Source organism: Coniosporium apollinis (assembly GCF_000281105.1).
Source record: "Coniosporium apollinis CBS 100218 chromosome Unknown supercont1.38, whole genome shotgun sequence".
Classification (NCBI taxonomy): domain Eukaryota; kingdom Fungi; phylum Ascomycota; class Dothideomycetes; genus Coniosporium; species Coniosporium apollinis.
In genome coordinates, this window is record NW_006913300.1 from 292,980 (window position 1) to 311,481 (window position 18,502).

General features: G+C 53.1%; 6 protein-coding genes across 6 annotated transcripts; 3 read left to right on the plus strand and 3 right to left on the minus strand.

The window, feature by feature from the left end:
- Window positions 1–260: 260 nt before the first annotated feature.
- Window positions 261–4,222, minus strand: W97_07447 (uncharacterized protein; the record flags this gene model as incomplete). The annotated part of the gene is made up of 3 exons (XM_007785077.1): window positions 261–1,756; window positions 1,835–4,138; window positions 4,201–4,222. The coding sequence occupies 3 exons, from the start codon at window positions 4,220–4,222 to the stop codon at window positions 261–263; spliced, it is 3,822 nt and encodes a 1,273-aa protein (XP_007783267.1).
- A 1,860-nt stretch (window positions 4,223–6,082) lies between these two features.
- W97_07448 (asparaginyl-tRNA synthetase) lies at window positions 6,083–7,894 on the minus strand (the record flags this gene model as incomplete). Its single annotated transcript, XM_007785078.1, has 2 exons — window positions 6,083–6,209; window positions 6,270–7,894. The coding sequence occupies 2 exons, from the start codon at window positions 7,892–7,894 to the stop codon at window positions 6,083–6,085; spliced, it is 1,752 nt and encodes a 583-aa protein (XP_007783268.1).
- Window positions 7,895–8,310: 416 nt separating this feature from the next.
- On the minus strand, window positions 8,311–9,307 carry W97_07449 (uncharacterized protein; the record flags this gene model as incomplete). The annotated part of the gene is made up of 4 exons (XM_007785079.1): window positions 8,311–8,933; window positions 8,983–9,111; window positions 9,165–9,224; window positions 9,277–9,307. 4 exons carry the CDS (start codon window positions 9,305–9,307, stop codon window positions 8,311–8,313), a joined length of 843 nt encoding a protein of 280 aa, XP_007783269.1.
- Window positions 9,308–10,853: 1,546 nt separating this feature from the next.
- Window positions 10,854–13,440, plus strand: W97_07450 (ubiquitin thiolesterase; the record flags this gene model as incomplete). Its single annotated transcript, XM_007785080.1, has 4 exons — window positions 10,854–10,881; window positions 10,947–11,014; window positions 11,081–13,123; window positions 13,174–13,440. 4 exons carry the CDS (start codon window positions 10,854–10,856, stop codon window positions 13,438–13,440), a joined length of 2,406 nt encoding a protein of 801 aa, XP_007783270.1.
- Window positions 13,441–13,906: 466 nt separating this feature from the next.
- Window positions 13,907–14,659, plus strand: W97_07451 (uncharacterized protein; the record flags this gene model as incomplete). The annotated part of the gene is made up of 3 exons (XM_007785081.1): window positions 13,907–14,066; window positions 14,166–14,462; window positions 14,517–14,659. The coding sequence occupies 3 exons, from the start codon at window positions 13,907–13,909 to the stop codon at window positions 14,657–14,659; spliced, it is 600 nt and encodes a 199-aa protein (XP_007783271.1).
- A 1,222-nt stretch (window positions 14,660–15,881) lies between these two features.
- W97_07452 (uncharacterized protein) lies at window positions 15,882–18,054 on the plus strand (the record flags this gene model as incomplete). Its single annotated transcript, XM_007785082.1, has 4 exons — window positions 15,882–16,053; window positions 16,133–16,433; window positions 16,497–16,597; window positions 16,655–18,054. The coding sequence occupies 4 exons, from the start codon at window positions 15,882–15,884 to the stop codon at window positions 18,052–18,054; spliced, it is 1,974 nt and encodes a 657-aa protein (XP_007783272.1).
- Window positions 18,055–18,502: the final 448 nt, after the last annotated feature.

Genomic DNA, 18,502 nt, shown 5'->3' on the forward strand with positions numbered 1-18,502 from the left:
GTAGAGACAAACCACGCTCCTCCCATCGGTCTCTTGCTCTGATGTGTTAGCTTCAATTCTTTCTACACAAGGTCTTTCCGTAGGCATCTCCCAGTTCAGCGTCCAGCATCGGTTTGCCAGCTTCGACAATGGCGCACCATCCCGTGCATCTTCAACGGTAAAACCCATCCACCCACCTCATCCTATTGTGCCCAGCTGAGACATCCTGCTCAAACGTCCGGTTGCGCAAGCTGCTCGAAACGTACCCATATGAAAGTTGTTCAGGTACCATCGTCCTTGGTGTGTCGGCCTCCGCGCTTGTAGGACGGGCTCCTGCCAGGTATAGTATGCCACTCAGTGGGCGTAAACTCCGGCTCCAGCCCAGCACTACGAGCGCTCTTCTTAACGACCGACAACGGACTCTCATGCCTTGAGGGGTGGATCACAGTCTCTGCGGGCTCGTGCGCCTTGTTGTCCAGTGCGGTTCGAGTGCTCTTTAAGATGGTTGCTTTTAGCGTCATCTCAGTAGTATCGACAGTCCGCTCTGTAGTTCTAGTTCTGTGAACAACTGAACTTCGCCGAATCCTTAAAGACCCGTTGACGTTAAGATTCTCTTTCACAGAACGCACAGAAGCCCGGGCCTCACTCGTTGCGCTGAGATGTAGGTAGTCTTGGTCCTCAATTGCGTGGTGAGGCTGCTTGTATGACGACGTTGTGGCTATCCCCGTAACGTTGGCATCCGTATCCGCGTTTACACCAGCACGCTGGACGATTCCTGCAGCTGGAGGCTCTGGTTCGGGCGGATTCGCCAGCCATGAGTCTCTCAAAGCCATACCAAGAGCAAGGGCTACTGGACGTGCAACGCTATTGCCGATAATCTTCCATTGATTCGCTGGAAGGCCAACAATGACTTCTTCGTCCGGAAAGCCTTGAGCGCGCCGAGCGTCCATAACGGTCAGACACCTCGGCTGGTCCCAGTGTAAGACGTTGCCGTGGAAAGCATCCGCAGGCGAGCAGATTGTCGTGATAGTGGGCATCAGGCCGTCGGCAGGAACGCGGCCCCAAGCGTTGCTGGTTTTGGCTGATCGAAGTTTGTTTTTCTCCTTGGCGGATGCCAGCCTCTGTGGTAGACCCATGTAGCCTTGCTGAATGGCTTTTACAAAGTTCTGGCTAGGGGGAAACACTGGAATCATAGACATTTGAGTGCGGCGAAGTGCCCGTTCAACTCGTGACGTTCGATGGTCGGGAAACTCGATACAGCTCTGAACGGACGAATCACCGATCCATGGAAGGTCCTCGGTCGCCTCTCTCGCAGTGACGTACTCAAACGGCGTTGGCTCGAAGCGTCTTTCCCCAAATCGCTGCCCGTTGGTGGCCTTGCCCAGGCTAGCGTTTTTGGTGTTCGGAGGATGGGCATGAGTTGAGGCAGGATGAGGAATGGGCTCCAATTCAGGCGCTGCGATGGATATGAAGAGTCGAGACCGGCTCTGCGCGCTTCCAGCCGACCAAGCATCCATACAGAATTGCTTCACCTGGTATCCCATGCCGACTAAGGCGCAGAGCAGCTGCGAGAAGACGTTCTGATCTGTGGCCCCTATCTTATGCGTCATCGCCACAACGTTCTCTAGAACCGCGTATTGCGGTCTATAGAGGTCGATATAGGCCACTACTGAGGCAACCAAGGACGCATTCTTAAGGGACTCTTCGCTCTGCTTGTTAGGCTGGAGGAGGGAGAAGGCTACACATGGGTTTCCTGCAGAGAAGAACTCCACCTCGCCTATACGAAGTACGCTGCGTTTACCAGCGATTGCTTGAGCGAGATAATCGTCGACGGAACCAAAGAATAATTACACACGGCCCGGTTCCTTCAGGTTCGCGTGGTATGTGTGCATAGCATGCGCAGCCAGATCAACAGCCCCAATGAATTCTACTGCACCGCCTTCTTCGAGACCTCGGTCAAAATTGCCGCCCCCACAAAAGAGTCCTAGCCCTCTCAACGGGCGCTGGGCGGGCGGAGCAGTGGGATCGTACCCTTGATTGAGCTGTGAGGGAAACGGGTCTTGCACACCCTTGTAGCCGTCTGTGACCTGTTCGCAGGTGATATAGAAGGCGTCCGCAGTTCCATCCCGGTTGTAAGGGACTGGTATGCAACCGGTCTTCAGGTCTTCCGCGGTATAGAAGCGAACAGCGCATTTCCTGACAACCTGCTTAGCTGAGATCATGAAGAAACCACTGGTCCAGACGACCTCGTTGGGGCGTGCTTCCTTGTGCCCCAGATCGCGCTCTCGTCGTGGAAGGCGCCGCATGAGAACACTCCCTTTCTCATGGAGGAAGGACTCGATGACGGCAGGCTCAAGGTAATCGTGGCCCTTTGCGGAGAATAGAACGGAGTCCCCGACCTCGAATTTCGTCATTAGCAGCTCCAGCTCTGACTGCGTAACGGCCGTTCTGCAGTCGCACTCGAAGTCCGTGGTCCGGAGTGTTGAAAAGGAGTTATCTCCCACGCGATAAACTTGCCGAACGATGAAGTCATGTTGCGAATCCTGCTGGGCGTGCAAGCCTCTCGAGAACGGTCTCCAATCGACGTTAACCTTGCACACCACATCGGCTGCTCTGAACTCATGTTTGTCGCAATTGCAGTGGTCAGAAAAAAATAACTCGTTCTTTACTGGATAGGTCATGGTGGATAAGGTTGTGTCAACAGGCCTGTACAACCAGATGACATCCAGTAGCTGTCGTCCTTTTGTATCTGTACGTGTCCCTTGCACGTATGCAAACCATGTGTCTTGCCCGTCCTTCCAAACTGACTCCTCGTCCCGATTAACACCCACCACGTCGCCGACGCGAAACTCGCGATTTACAAGAGGGAGAACGCGATTTGACGGCGTATGTGATGAACTTCCATGAGGCCTGAATCCTAGAGCTTCCTGTCGCCGGCGCTGTAAGCTAAGCACTTCGTTTGTAGGATGGCGGGCTTCTAGCCACTTCGAGAAGTACATATTCTTAAAGCAGTCATAAGTGTAGGGAGTCACTATGGTCTTAGCCTCCTCTTGCGGTTGCTGTGGAATAGCGCTCAGCTCGACTGGACCGATCTCGCCCCAGATAGGATGGCACGTTAACTCGGTGTTGATGTTCCAGCTCTCGTTGAATAAGAATCCAGCATTAGCTGCGACACTAGTCCGGAAGTCCGTACTCTTTGACTCCCCTAACCACATGACGAAGTGCTCATCGCTACCATGTCTCGCAACGAGCTGCTCATAAAACCGTCTCCGTAAGTCGCGGAGACAGACAGCGTCGTGCTCGGCTAGATAGTCCACAAAGTATTTGCTGAGATTTGCCACCCACAAGAAGGGTTTGTGGTAACGAGTGTACTCTTCAGCCGGGTATCTCAGCTGGTACCAGATCGCGCTCTGCCGTCCCAGGCTGGATTGTATCCAGATTCCAGTGGCGGTGTGCGCGCTATGATCGCCGTACCCATCGATTGATAACGTCTTGAAAGGTACTCCTTGAACATATCTTTTCTCCTGTCCAACGCTGAGAATACCGTCGAACAGAAGTTCGCTGACGCCTCGTTTGTTGTTCAGTTGATGGAGACACTCCATCTTATACTCGTAATCACACTCGTCCCAGACGGCTCGATTCGATGGCTTGGACGGTCTGTACATGCTGAACGCCGAGAGCTCGAAGCTAACGTAATCATCTGTCGCAGCGTGAGCAGCACCGCCCGGACTGGCAAGCTGCTTGCGCGTATATTCCTGCTTGAGATCCTTGATCGCTGATGACTCCGAAGTGATGGGTAGCGGAGGGAGCCATCCTTGATACTGGGACTTCGGGTACGCCCAATTTGACCGTATGATCGGAACGAGCCGTTGCCCGGTACGCGGTAGCGAAGAGAACTCGTTGAGAGATGTCGCACGAACATCCAACGTCGGTGGTCTTTTCTCACGTGTCTCACTAGCATCGAGATCAAACCACTTCCTTTTCCGAGAAGCTCCAGCTGAGCTGCCGTAACATCCAGTGTTGCCTAAAGTCTGTGGCCGCGATGGTGCAGATTCGGGGCTTGTTAGACTAGAAATGCCTCTAGAGCTACTGGGTTCATGGAGGGTATGTAGTGGTTGTGCTAAGATGTCTTCTGACGAAGCATCATCGAAGATATCATCTACAAATGCGACGGTCAATTTAGATCTTGTGGAAGCTATCTTGCATGCAAGGAAGACCAACCTTCAAGGGTGAGTGGGGGCATGGCTGAACCGAATTACGGTGACGAAGTAGAAAGCAATCACTCGTACGACAGCTATCGTCTTACAATAGTATGAAACGAGCGCTTGAGCAATCAGCAGAAATGTGCGCGGGGGCACTCCTGGGCGAGGATTTGAGACCCTACGCGCGTTGTCGAACAATGACGCTCTTGCCGGTTCAGCAGCCTTGACGCAAAACGTTGCTGGCTGCTAAAGGAGGCGAATAAAATAAAGAATTATACAATAGGATATTGTATGAGGAGAAGGCTTTGCCCCGAAGGCGCTCCTGGGCAACGACCTCAGGTCTCTGCAGGCGTTATCGTGGTGCTGCTCTTGCTGGTTCAGCAGCAGTTCGGTGTGAATTATTGGACGAGAAGTCCTCCAATAAAGGTCCAGTCCAGTGGATGATCCAGGCGACTTGATCGGTAGAGCTATGACGACCGCTCTTTCGTGGGTGTCTAGTACTCGTGCCGTGGGCTCGAGGTGCGCGAAAGTGGCAGGAAGGAGTGGCTTGATGATATGGCGAGGGCAGCAAGTCTAAACGTGCCAATCTAGAAAATGCAGCAATTAAATTGCGGAAGTGAAGTGAAAGGCACGCGATGCGCGAATGTAAAGACTGTGAGAGGACCGTAAAGAGAAGGTGCGCGTCTTGGGACGCGTTCATCCAGACCTTGGAATGTCGCGTCGGCGCTTGTGAGTCGGCAGCCCGGCCGAGCGCGGCGGAAGACGAAGAACGGAAAAGTCCATGGTCCGAGCTACTCCAAAGTGAAAATTCTTCTGAAACGCTTCAGTAGTTGCAGCGATGAGAACCGCTGAAGCTGGAAGCGGCTGTTGGCTTGGGTGCGTTGTGAGGTGTAAGAATTCGTGCCGTGAGGCGGAAGTACTGCTGGTTTCAAAATGTGCGGCCGTTTGGATGAACTTCAGCCACCCAACCCCCCCTCGATTGTCAAAGACCCAAACGACGTTTGCACAACGATTTAACGCTTAGGATAGAAGTTGATACTCTTAAAAGGTGCAGCATAGCTGTAGCTATTAATAATTAGAATTTATCTAGGTATATTTTAAGTAATACATGGTAGGAAAGCTTTTAGACTTATAAAAACCGCGCACGCGGGCAGCGGCGTACGGGCTTTCTAAGAAAATCAAGTGCACACGAAACTACGTATTCTAGTAGTTTATTAGCTACGCGACGCTACTAGTCTTCTTGATTTCTACCTATTAAATAGCTACAGCTGTGCTGCATCTTTTGAGAGTATTAAGCAATCGAGGGGGAGAGGGGTGGGATGAAGTTTCATTTCCAAACGGCCGCACATTTTGAAACCAGCAGTAGTTGCAGGTGGCATGTGATTCGATCAACCCGACCGTTTCAACAGTGGGATATGGCATTCGCAGAGTCCTTTCTTTATCAACTGGTGGAAAACTAGCTGATTCAATGACGTCTCGGCAATCCGTAGGCAATGAATGCTTGGCTGGACAGGGAATATCGCTGGTTTTAAAGTCAGGCGTTTATGGAGTAAACATGTTCGATCTCAATATACGCCGTGCATAAGTACTTTCGCAACAGCCTTGTCTATCGCAAGCCGCGCAGAATTCGAGAGACAGCTAAAATCCAGTTACATTGTTGTGCTGCCCGCACTTAAGGGCAGACGCCGGCGGAAATACAACCCCTCTGAATACCAAAATGCTAGCAGCTCTATCTGGGCGCTGCATGGAATGTCTAATGCTGTGAAGGGGCTTCAAGGAGAGGGTGACCTTCATTGAGAAGAGACACATCTCGCCGTAACTACGCTAATGGGTAATGACGTTGATACTAGAAGGCGATATGCTCTCGAAAACAAGTGGAGGCCCTGGGTGGGACAAGGCCTTCAAGGCGTGCATCGGCCCATGTACCGCGGGTACAAGCAGCAGTCTCTGACGGTGTGCTGCTTGCAAAGCCAGGCCAGAAAACGCTCAAGGCCGAGGCCATATCCACCGTGCGGGGAGCTGCCGTACCTGATTGAAAGATCAGTACATCACTGTGTGCTAGAAGGTAGTTCGGATATGAAGACTCACTTCCTCTGGTCCGTGTACCAGTAATATGGTGCCGGGTCGATCTCGTGACGCTTGAACGCGGCCATGAGCTCATCATAATCGTCCATCCTCATGGAACCGCCGACGATCTCGCCCACACCTGGCATTAAGCAGTCCACGCTCTCAGTAACGCGCAGGTCGTCCTTGTCCTTCTGCATGTAGAATGCCTTAATTTCGACAGGGAAGTGTGTCAGAAAAATAGGTCGGTTAATCTCATCCGTCATTTTTCGCTCTGCCGCTTCAGCAATATCGTCGCCAAACGTGTGTGGAAGGCCTTCTTCATTAAGGACATCGTGGTCGCGCAGCCAGTCAATAGCTTCGGTGTATCGCATTCGCTTGAAGGGACGCTCGGGCATCTTGAATTCGGGGTTGAGCGCTTGGACGTATCCGGCGATGGTAGGGCTAGACATAGTAACCTCGAGGACTTTCACAATAGTGTCCTCTAGATGGTCTAGGAGATCGTCGAAGGTGATGAAATCGAGCTCGGCTTCGACGTGGGTATACTCAGAGAGATGGCGGCGGGTGAGGGATTTCTCAGCGCGGAAGGATTTTTCAATGCAGTACACGTCGCCCATGGACGGCAGACATGTCTCAAGGTAGAGTTGGGATGATTGGGTGAGGAAAGCTGTCTCGCCATAATAGTCGAATTTGAACAGAGTTGCGCCGCCTTCAACTTGCGTCTGGACAAGCGCTGGAGGGCTGACCTTGCGGATGGATTTGTCCATGTAGACCTTGTGGAAGGCGAACTCAACAGCGTCTCGCACGAACATGATAGATGAGGCGACATCGCCCCGGAGCGTAAGATGTCGAAGGTTCATCAGCACGCTGTGGTCAGTGTCGGGCTGAATCCTGGTAGTGATCGCGTCCTCCCCTCCAGCAGCCTTCCAGGTCTTCTGTATCCTGAAGAAATCTGCGTGCAGTTCGCGGTCGTTTGGCGCATGAGCACCAGGAGGAACTTCCCACATCTCACCAGTGATTTCAATAGAGCTTTCGAGTGTGAGGGTGATGGCATCGTAGGTCTTTGCCAGCGGCCCCGTGAGCACGCACTGCAAGTATCCGTAGCCGTCCCGTAGCGTAATGAAAAGCACGTCCTTCTGCTTCCGCGCTCGATGTACGCGTCCAAGGACCCGTACTCGCGTGCCTCGCCCGCTGCTGCTGTAGTCGACTTCCTTATCCCGAGTCCCCCTCCCCAGCTTCACCTTCCGCGGATCAGTCTCGTTGAGTTTGATCTTCTCCGCCTTCGGCAGGCTCATGTCCTCCTCGACGGCAATCTTCTTCGCTTCCTCAAGTACCTTCTGTCGCTCTTCGTCCTCCTTCTCTTGCTTCGCGGCAAGCTCCCTTGCCCGCGCATCCTTCTTTTTCTGCTGCTCGTAGAAGTTGACGGCTTTCTTTAGGGCTGATTTTGCTGCAGGCTTCCATTCTTCGCGCACTGAAGCATCCGCGCCATCAGGTGTCGCGCCGGTGGTAGACTTGCGTATGAGGTACTGGGCTGCGCCGGGGCGCTGAAGGTATGCAAACTGTAGCGACTTGTATGGCGAGGCTTCAGTGCCCTGCTGTGTTGTCTCGTCAACGCCGACATCTTCGTCGACGTATACAGAGTCTGCCATGTTGATCTTGCGATTTTCAAGACGTCGGGGTGGGAATTGAGAAGCTATGAATGTGTTTGTGCACTGTCGATTTTATTGACTGCAGATATGGTGGGCTTGACTCATGCTTATCGGCTCACCCTATCAAAGTTGTGGCTGGGCTGCACCGCCACAGACCTGATAGGTCAAAAGCGTGAGCAACAGAGTACTCGCAGGCGGTGGTGTCAGCGGCATTAATTTAACATCGTTGTCACATTTATTTATGTGAAGATAGGCAGAGAGGGAAATGGATCAACTCAGCATCCACTCTTTAATGTGACATGGCCGAAAATCACGGATCTATTTAATGTAAAGCAATGTGTTGTGCCAAATCCTGACGAAAGACCAGCTTCCTCATAATGAATGCCCGGTGCCTAATTACACGAGCGCGTTCCTCCTCAGGGAAGGACAGCGCCTGGCGGCCGCCCCATGGGGGGCCCGGTCGGCCTCATAGGCGGCGCAGCCGGGCCCGGTCCTGGTAGACCCAGCTTGGAAAGTGACATGCCGCCGCCGCCCTTGACCAGAATCGAAATGCCAAGGGAGAATAGTGTCGATAGAACTATCACGGCCCACTGTAAAGCTTGGAGTGTGATACCCGCTGTTAAGGACACTGCCACGGCTGGAAGATCTTTCGTAAGAATCTTCAAGGCCGAAGTCGCCTGAGTGACCGCAGCAGCAGAGACGGTTGCCAAAGCTACAGAGACCCACAACAGCGCTAGCGATGCCCGTCTCAACCGCTGCTCGTGGCTCTTACCCGATCCGCCTGCTTGTTTCTTGATGTCGCGCTTCAGGAGGCCGAGACATACTAGGCTGACGCAGAACAACACTCCTGATACAGCGAGGACACACAAGAAAGTCTTCGACTGTAGACTGAGCGCTACAGGCAGTAGCGGCGCCAAGCCCCCGAGCCCGGTGGAGGATCTGGCTGAATCCTCGTTGAAGCGAACGGCCAGTTTCTCGGCGGAGGACACGCCGCTCGTAGGGAGACACACGAGGTCCTTCTTGGTCCCTGCGCACATACCTGAGGCCATCAGCTCTGGGCCGTTGGACAGTGGGTAAGGGAGGCTCACCAAAGTAGCCAACGCGGAGTTCTGACGCGGCTGCGTTGACGGCTGCCGCCCCGTTTCCGCTTTGCAATTTGAAGAGGAAGATGTCAACCACTCCCGGCGACTCCGATATGCCACCGACCATAGCGAGGACTGATCGTCATGAGTTGTGAGGCTTTTGGAGACAGGTATGTGGAGTATTGTACCGTATAGCAGAATAATGGGAACAGGGAGGAAGTATGTTCCTAATCGCCAGTCGAAGACACCTTTCCAGGTTCTGTCAGTAACCCTAGGCATAAGGGATGGAGGCCGACCTACTAGGCAAACTACGTTTCCCGTCAGTCGCCATGATTGACTGCAATGGCTGTGATATGAATGAGTTGCACTTGGGCGCAAGTGATATCTCGGGGAGAGCCAGCAGCGTGCTAGGTCGCAGATCGGAGAGGGTTATGATATCTGATTATCGAATACTTTCTGGCTTGAATAAGAGAAACAGGCGGATACACTGCATTTTAAGCGATTAGTTATGAGCTCTCTCCGGCCGTGACATATGACAGCACTGCTCCCGATGAGTGATAGCCTTGCCTGACATGACTGCTTATTATGGACAGTCAGGTGTTGATATCGCATACTCATCAACTGCCAGATGAGTAAACCAAGCCGCTCTCCCCATCGGACCGTCACGTATACATGAGTAATTTGTGGCGAAAAGTTTGCTCAGTCTGCAACATACTGTCTAGACTCGACTGCCGATCGCGTTCGAGTATGCAACAAGTGCACACTCGTGGTAGACAGGCCCCGCAGATCGATTGGACAATCGCCAGATCCAGAGCTTCGAGACAGTAAGGATCTTATGCAGCCACAGAAAACACCCTACCCACTCCATATCATTCCATGGCCGGTATAACTCTCCGCTACACGTGGTCTTCGATTTTTGACTCCTTCTGGCGCTTTGAGAGGCATTTCTCGTCATCCCGCTTCTCATCTACGCGAGCTTGTGACTGCTGACAGTGGTGGGAGATGATGGGCGCGATGATGTACCAGCGAGCGGAGCCCAGTAGCAGCAACAAGGCTGAGACGGAGTTCCAACCCACCAAAAATCCAATGAGCCAATCCTCTTGTCCGCGTCCAGCCCATCGTAGGGTACAGAGCGCCAGATAAGCGCTGATAAAGCCGATTACCGAGTGAAGAGCGAGCCAGCTAACGAGAAAGATCGTGCTGGCCCAGACCGGTTCGTCCCGCTCCTGCACGTGCAAGGAGAAGTAGCCGCGTGATCGTCGCCTATCTCGTGCTTCCAGTGGTTCCCGTGAAAAATTGAAGCTGAATGTGCGGATAATGTCAATGACAAGAGGGACTGGATGGAAGAGTGCAGCGAGAAAGTGGCGCCTGAAAGACCAGATATTGCCACGAGGACTCAACGCAAACTCGAACAGAAAGACGGGGTCAAACATGGAGATACAAGTAATGATCAAGCGTGTCAGAAGCGTGTCTCCGAGAAAGGAGCCTCTAGAAGCATCACGAATGGGTGGTACGATGCCTGTCATGTAGCTGAAGACAGCGGATAGGTCTACTGTAGTATTAATTTCTGTGACAGTCTATAGCAGAATGGAAGACATACATTGGCCGAGGGCCATGCCGCCGCGTAACAGCCGTCGCTGCTGGTGTACCTGTAACTCAGTGTCGTGTGTTCACAATGAAGGGTTACTTAAGCTGTGGTTCCGGTCTGGCCGCAAAAGCGTGCCGTGGTGGTGCCTGACGATCACCTGTCTGCCCCTCCACCGAAGCTTCAAGACGCTTAAAAACGGCAGCTTCGTGACAGCGTGTAGCGTAGCACATAACAGCTACCAAACTACCTGCGCTCTTAACAGCTTGGCAGCAACACCACTCCGCGCAGTATGGGTTGTGTACACGTCAACGCTCCAGGTATGCCGCGAGGAGCAGGCCCGTATATGCCTATCCAAAGCGACAGACGACTAAATCTCTCGTAGAGCTTCGCCCACCGGGCCCAAATCAGTCTGTCTATCGCGAGGACTGCACTCAGTGTTTCGACTCCATAGTAAGCTGTCGTGACAGCAGTTGCTCTATGCTTTAGTTTCTGTCCTAACGAAGATTTCTCACCCAGGACGACCCTTCCGGACTAAACGTATGCCTCTTCTGCTTCAACGGAGGCTGTACCGGCGAACGGAATCATGCGCGACTACACTACGAGACTGTCAAACACCCTCTTGTACTTAATGTCAAGCGGACACGCAAGAGGATAAAGCGAGACGAGCCTCCCCAGAAAGTGTCCAAGCTCGCCATCGCCGCCGAGACGGAAACAGACCGCTACGACACCACCACTCAAGTAAAATGCTACGAGTGCGAGATAGAAGACGTAGACGAGACGGCCGGCAAGCTCCCTCAAGTCGTCGATGCTGTTCTCAAGGCAAACACATTTGCTCGACAAGAGGAGGTCAAGGCGTGGGAGCAGGAGCTGACTGCTTGCGAACATACACTATGCCTGGAACAAGAAGCACCACGGGAAATCGCATCCGGAGATCTGGGTCACTGCTCGAACTGCGATCTCAAAGAGAACCTCTGGCTATGCCTGACATGCGGCAACCTGGGCTGCGGTCGACCTCAATTTGGTGGGATCGGAGGCAATGGGCACGGCGTAGCGCATACGAATGAATCAAAGCATCCAGTGGCGGTCAAGCTTGGCTCGTTGACCGCGGATGGTACGGCAGACATCTACTGCTATGCATGCGACGAGGAGCGAGTGGACCCAGAGCTGCCCGCGCATTTGGCACACTGGGGCATCGACATTCGGGGTAGGGAGAAGACGGAGAAGAGTTTGACGGAGATGCAGATTGAGCAGAATCTGCGATGGGAGTTTTCAATGACCACCGAAGACGGCAAAGAGCTAAAGCCGCTCTTCGGCAGCGGCTTCACAGGCCTGAAGAACCTAGGAAACAGCTGCTACATGAACAGCGTTTTACAGTCAATATTCTCCATGCCAGAGTTCCAGCAACGCTACTATCACCCGAAAGATACCCCACCAGCCACACTGACTCCGGCTGAGGATTTGGAGACCCAATTGCGCAAGGTTGCAGACGGACTGTTATCTGGCCGTTACGCCAAACCCGACAGCGATGTCACAGTGTCTGAACATACGCCTGAGGTACCACACCAGAAAGGTCTGGCACCAGCTATGCTGAAGCACCTAATCGGTCGAGGTCATGAGGAGTTCTCCACCATGCGGCAACAGGACGCTTTCGAGCTTCTGCTCCATCTCCTCAAGCTTATCACGCGTTCGCAGCACGCGGCTCCGCTGCAGAATCCGGTCGACGCATTCCGGTTCGCAATGGAGCAACGACTACAGTGCCTCAACTGTAAGAAAGTGCGCTACAAGATCGACGAGCAAGAGAACATCTCGATTCCAGTGCCGATTAGAAGGATTCCAAAGGAGGCACGGATGACCTTTACCGACAACGATGGCAAGGAGAAGGAGAAGGAGGAATTTGAGCCGGTGACCCTGAAGGAGTGTCTCGATATCTTCACCGCAGAGGAGGTAGTAGAACTCAAGTGTGCGTCATGCGGGAGTAGCGACGGCTTCTCCAAGCGCAGCCTCTTCAAAACGTTCCCTACAATACTAGCAGTTAACGCTCGCCGGTTCGAGCTCGTTAACTGGGTGCCCACGAAGCAAGACGTCCCCGTAATCGTTGATGACGAACCAATCCCTTTCGACGCCTATAAGTCTGCTGGCTTGCAGGATAACGAAGAGCTTCTTCCAGATGACGCCGACGCAAGCGCCGCACCGAAATTCGTACCAAACGAGGGCGCTCTGTCGATGTTGGAAGGCATGGGCTTCCCGCGCGTCCGCAGCGAGAAGGCCCTTTATGCAACCGGCAACGCTGACCCGGAGGCAGCGATGAACTGGCTTTTTGCACATATGGAAGACCCGGACATCGATACACCAGTAGACCTCGGAGGTGGGTCCGCTAGTAACAAGGCAAGCACAGCCATCGACCCGGAGAGCATTGAGATGCTCGGTAATATGGGCTTCAATGCCCCTCAGGCGCGGCAAGCGCTCAACGAAACTGGAGGAGATATGGAGCGAGCGGTTGAGTGGCTGTTCAGTCATCCCGATGCTGCTGGTAATTTTGACGATGGCTCTGCGGCAGGGGTACGTCTAAGATAGAGCTGATAATTGTATCAAGCTGACAAGCGCTGCAGGGGACATCAGACGCACCATCTGCCGAACCGAAGGAGAAATTGCTCCCTGGTAGCGACAAGCTACCGGCACGCTTCCAACTCCAGTCCATCGTCTGCCATAAGGGAAGCTCGATCCATGCGGGTCACTACGTAGCTTTTGTTCGCAAGCAGATACCGGAAGAAGGCTCGCCTTCATGGGTTTTGTTTAATGACGAGAAGGTCGCCAAGGCTGCTGAGGTGGACGAGATGAAGAAGTTTGCATATGTGTATTTCTTCCGGCGGGTATGAAAGAACGATCATGGCATGAATCTAGGTCCACGGTGCATTGCAAGGCGCTCGATGTAGGAAAAAAGATGACTCCATGGTGGGTATATGACGGGCGCTCGATAGGTGTCGAGAGTCACAGCTGGACAGTCTAAATACAAGGGTGAGTTGAGGGCGACAGGGCTCTATTACCTAGTTTGAACGCAGACTCTAGGCCTCCTGCAGAGTCACGTGACATGCTTGTGTCTATTACAAAGCGCCTGACGCCCAGATGACATTGTGGGGTAGAAGAGGTGGCACGTGCGTTGATTCTGCGGCCGATGTCTGCCGGAGGCGAAATAGTTAAGTTTGCGATCATCAGACGTCAGACCCATCACCCCAACCACCACTCACAACAGCACCCCTGCCATTGAATTCCATCGCCGGAGTCACATACATCCTACGAATCCTCTTCGCGAACGACGACAAACCTCCTGCGTTCTCTGCCAGTATGTTTCGACGAGTTCTTACGACCGCGCCGGCGCAAGCAAGTCGGATTGTTTCTTCTGCCGCACGACCAGCCGTTTCGTCGCCAGTTAGAGTAGCGGCGCCAGCGATAGTATCAAGAAGGGCCTACCACGAGAAAGATAAGTCGAACTCTTCTTGCTTCTGTCGATACGAGACTTTGCAATAGCCGGCACGCCTGCGCAGAGGCTTTCAACCTACCGCGACCAACGTTTGCTCTCAGAACGCTCAGCTAACTCTCATAGCACTGCTCGACCACTATAACAGGCCCCGAAATGTCGGCTCGATGCCCAAGAACGACACGGACGTCGGCACTGGACTTGTAGGCGCACCGGCATGCGGTGACGTGATGAAGCTACAGATCCGGGTCGACCCCAATAACAACACGATCAGCGACGTAAAGTTCAAGACCTTCGGCTGCGGATCCGCCATTGCGAGTTCGAGCTACCTGACGGAGCTGGTGCGGGGCATGAAGCTGGAGGATGCGGCGAAGATAAGGAACACGGAAATTGCGAAGGAGCTGTGCCTGCCGCCCGTCAAGCGTGAGTACCTCCGTGTCAGCAAAGACGAGTATGCGCTAACAGAATGCGACACAGTACATTGCTCCATGCTTGCTGAAGACGCTATCAAATCCGCCATCTCGAACTACTACACCAAGAACCCGAAGGCAAGAGCCACGGACCTGGGTGGTACTGGGGCAGCGATGCCCAAGGTCGAGGTGGAGGCTGTTGCTGCGTAAGATTGTTTGCTGGAAACAAATTGAAAGTTTGGCGTTCTACCTGGTGGCTTTGGTTTGGGTTTGGCCTCTACTGTTCATGATGCCAGACTGTTTCTGAACGTAGGGGAGTAGGCGCTCAAAGAAACCGCATATCCATAGGATCACTCCACATGAACAAACTCATCTGCAGTTGAGTTTATATGCCATCTTTCACGTACGTATTGTGTCGCTGGACAATGGCTGCGGTTTGCATAGAGGAACAAAAGGCAGTAGCATGATTATCCCTAAACTACCTCGGATGCATGACCACCTTCCTAGCCTATAGATTCTCCATCTCTCTCGAAGTATGCCATGTTAGGTACTTACGGGTAATCCGCGTGCTGTGGCATGCTCGCATCTCCGACGTATGAATTGGACAGGAAGGTCATGTGACATGATGTTTCCGTATTTGAGCGGGCAGGGCGGCGCTGACTAAGTCTGGAACCTTCCGGACAGTCAAAGACTTCGGTGCCTGCCGGTCGCAACGACATCTCTTTCAACATCCATCTCCCACCACCACCACATCTCTCCATCTCCACCTGCTCTTCTGCTCCACCAACTGTGCAACACACTGCTCATCGAATCCGCTCTTTCCGACACTCAACCCGGCTGGTTTAGGCCGCCACCGTCGTGACCTCTCAGTCGCCTTCATCGAAACCCCTCATCAGCCGGCACGCTTCCTTTCGCTCTCACCCATACAGGTAAAGTCGTGGATTGGTCTTTGGACATTCAAGGGACGAACAAGGCGGTGGAAACTGTGAATAGCAAGGTTTTTTCGTGATTGAGGAGGACCTGTCACTCTTCGCAGATCGAAGGTCCTGTACTTTGGTACGCGGACACTCAAATCCGCAACTCCTGTACACAAAAACTCTATTCTCCTTCTAGCTCTTGGCCAGCTTTTCACAAAATAAATACCTCCGTTTACCCAGGTCCAGACTGGAACCAGGAACAGTAGCCTGTGCGCAAAGTTCGCTTCACTTTGTCCTGCACTGACAATTGATTATTGTCCTATTGTTGAAACAATCACCGCAAAACGCACTCACTCGGTTCTCTACTCGCATCCTGCTACTGCAAGAGAGGACATCCGACAACGGCTTCACGATCAAGTGTTGCGCAAGACGACGATTGCAACGTTGCTACTGCCTGCGACCCCTTGTGCCTTTTGTCTCTGTGCTGAGCAGTACCCGTAACGCATCCAGCAACGATGTCTTCTTCCGTTTTCTTCAAGTTCAAGTCATCCAAAGAACCTCAGCGCATTGTCTTCGACGGCACTGGTATCACTGTCTTTGAGCTAAAGAAGGAGATTATCAAAACCAGCGGGCTGGGTGATGGCACGGACTTCGACCTTTCGATATATAGCGAAGATGCCAACGAGGGTATGTAATGTCACCCACTGCCGTCCGATGTGGGCCGTCCGGAGAACCATTCCACTCAAATACTAACTTTGACTCGTAGAATACGATGACGATACTACCATCATCCCCCGCTCTTCTTCAGTCGTAGCCAGACGGTTCCCAGCTCAGAAAGCCGGACATGGCAAGGCCGCACGCTACGTGTCCGGCAAGATGCCGGTCAACGCTAAGAACGCGTATCGCACTGAGGCGCCCACATCCAAGCCTGCCGTACCGGGCAAGAGTGTCCCCTCGGTCGATGGAGCCTCAGATATGAACAAGGCACAAACAGAGGAGGAGAGAATTGCGGCCATGTTCAAGGCTGGCGGGGACCAATGGGAGCAGCAGCAGGCTCAGATGGCCAAGTAAGTTCTCTTCATGGATTTTGTGTGATGTTTCATTTATCGGACACTAACATTTATTGGCAGCGCAAAACCAGTGTATCGAGGAGGCCACAACAAAAAGCCGAACAATGTGCCAGCTGGTGATCCACCACCAGGATATATCTGTTACCGTTGCCACGAGAAAGGTATGTTTAGCCAGCGATCCTCGTTCACCCATGCAGTCAGTTCTAACTCTCACTCAGGTCACTGGATACAGGCTTGCCCAACCAACGATGACCCCAACTTCGAGAATAAGCCCCGCGTAAAGCGCTCCACCGGCATTCCGAAATCATTCTTGAAGACCATTGCGAAGCCAGTTGCTCTTACCAATGATGGTCTCACCGATGACGGTCGTCAGCCGGCCACTGTCTTGATGGATAGATTCGGCAATTATGTTGTTGCAGAAGCCGATGAAAGGTCCTGGGAACAGTTCCAGGAGAAGGCCAAAGCCTCGGCTGCAAAGCAGAAGGAAGTCGACTCGGGCAGCAAAGAGCTGCAAGACCGTGGATTAGAGTGTCCCATTGACAAACGATTGTTTGTCGATCCCATGAAAACACCTTGCTGTGGCAAGACATACTGTCATGATTGTATTGAGAACGCACTCGTCAATAGTGATCTCGTATGTCCAAATTGCTCCAAGGAAGGTGTCCTGATTGACGACCTTATCCCTGATGAAGAGATGAATGCCAAAATCAAAGCGTATGAGGATGAGAGGACTGCGGAACGTAAGGCGAAGGAAGCCTCGAAGAGCCCGAAGGGGGCAAATGCGACTACTGCTGCTCCCAAGGACGAGACGTCAGAGGCGAGATCTGCTGGATCCAAGTCACCAGCACCGCCGAACAATGCCGCCAGCACGCCATCGACTATCGCGGCTACTCCTGCCACCAATGGAAACACCAACAAGCGGCCCGCCGAAGATGAACTCAGCAACGACCGGGTACCGACAGCGCCGGCTGCCATGCGCAAGCAGCAAGCTCAGACCGTGCAAGCCCCCAGTGGCATCGATCAGAACTTCGTGGAACAAATGAACGCACTTTCTAACCCTCTGATGATGCAGAACCAACAACTTCCCGGTGGCAACTTCAACTCCTTCCAAGGCCCAGGCATGAACGGCATGGGCTTCCCGAACCAGAACGGAATGATGGGCATGCCTATGGGCACCATGGCTCCAATGATGGGAACGGGCGCTGGCATGATGAACCCCATGATGATGCAAGGCGGCGGCTCCTGGCCGAACATGAACGGCATGAACGGCATGAACGGCATGAACGGCATGGGCGGCATGGGCGGCATGGGCTACCCACAACAAAACGGCTATGGCAACTACAACCAGAACATGATGCCAAACGGTGGCTACGGCTATCAGAACTGGCAAGGCCAACAGGGCTGGGGGATGAACGGTACGAACGGTATGAACGGCATGCCGCAGCAGACGCAGACGGGGAACAGCAAGATGGGCGGCTTTCCCAACCAGCAACGGACCGTCTTCAGCGAGCCGTTGCAGAACCAAGAGGACGACGCGTATTTCCGGAAACCGGTTAATCCGCACCGACATCAGCATCGGCAGAAGAGGGTCCGGCCGAGCGACTACAGGGAGCTCTGAGCTGCCATACTACTCCCTCTTTAGCCACTATTCATTCTCTTACAGTTTAGCTTTGGGTTTTGATCCGCTTGGTCATGGCATTTGGGTACTTATGGCGCTCGGTATCTGTCTGTACACGCATCTCAATCATTCTCTCATTGAGATTTGCAGCATAGCGTCGGCGTTTTGGGGTTGGGCTTGCGGAAGTCGCATGGTTGGCATACTCAGTTCACTTGGGGAAGAAGGGATGCTCGCAGGGCTGGCTTTGGGCTTGGGCGTTCTTGTTCTTTTGATCATTTCAGTCTGCCAGTGCGGATCACCGAACGCTGTACTTAATGCGAAGGAGGACGAGACCTCGTATCAGCAGCGTAGCAACAATCACTATTCACTCATCAAATGCTGCTCTCTGTGAATTCTGGGGAACTGCGTAATGTTTATACATGTATATCAGAACAGCAATACCAGTAAA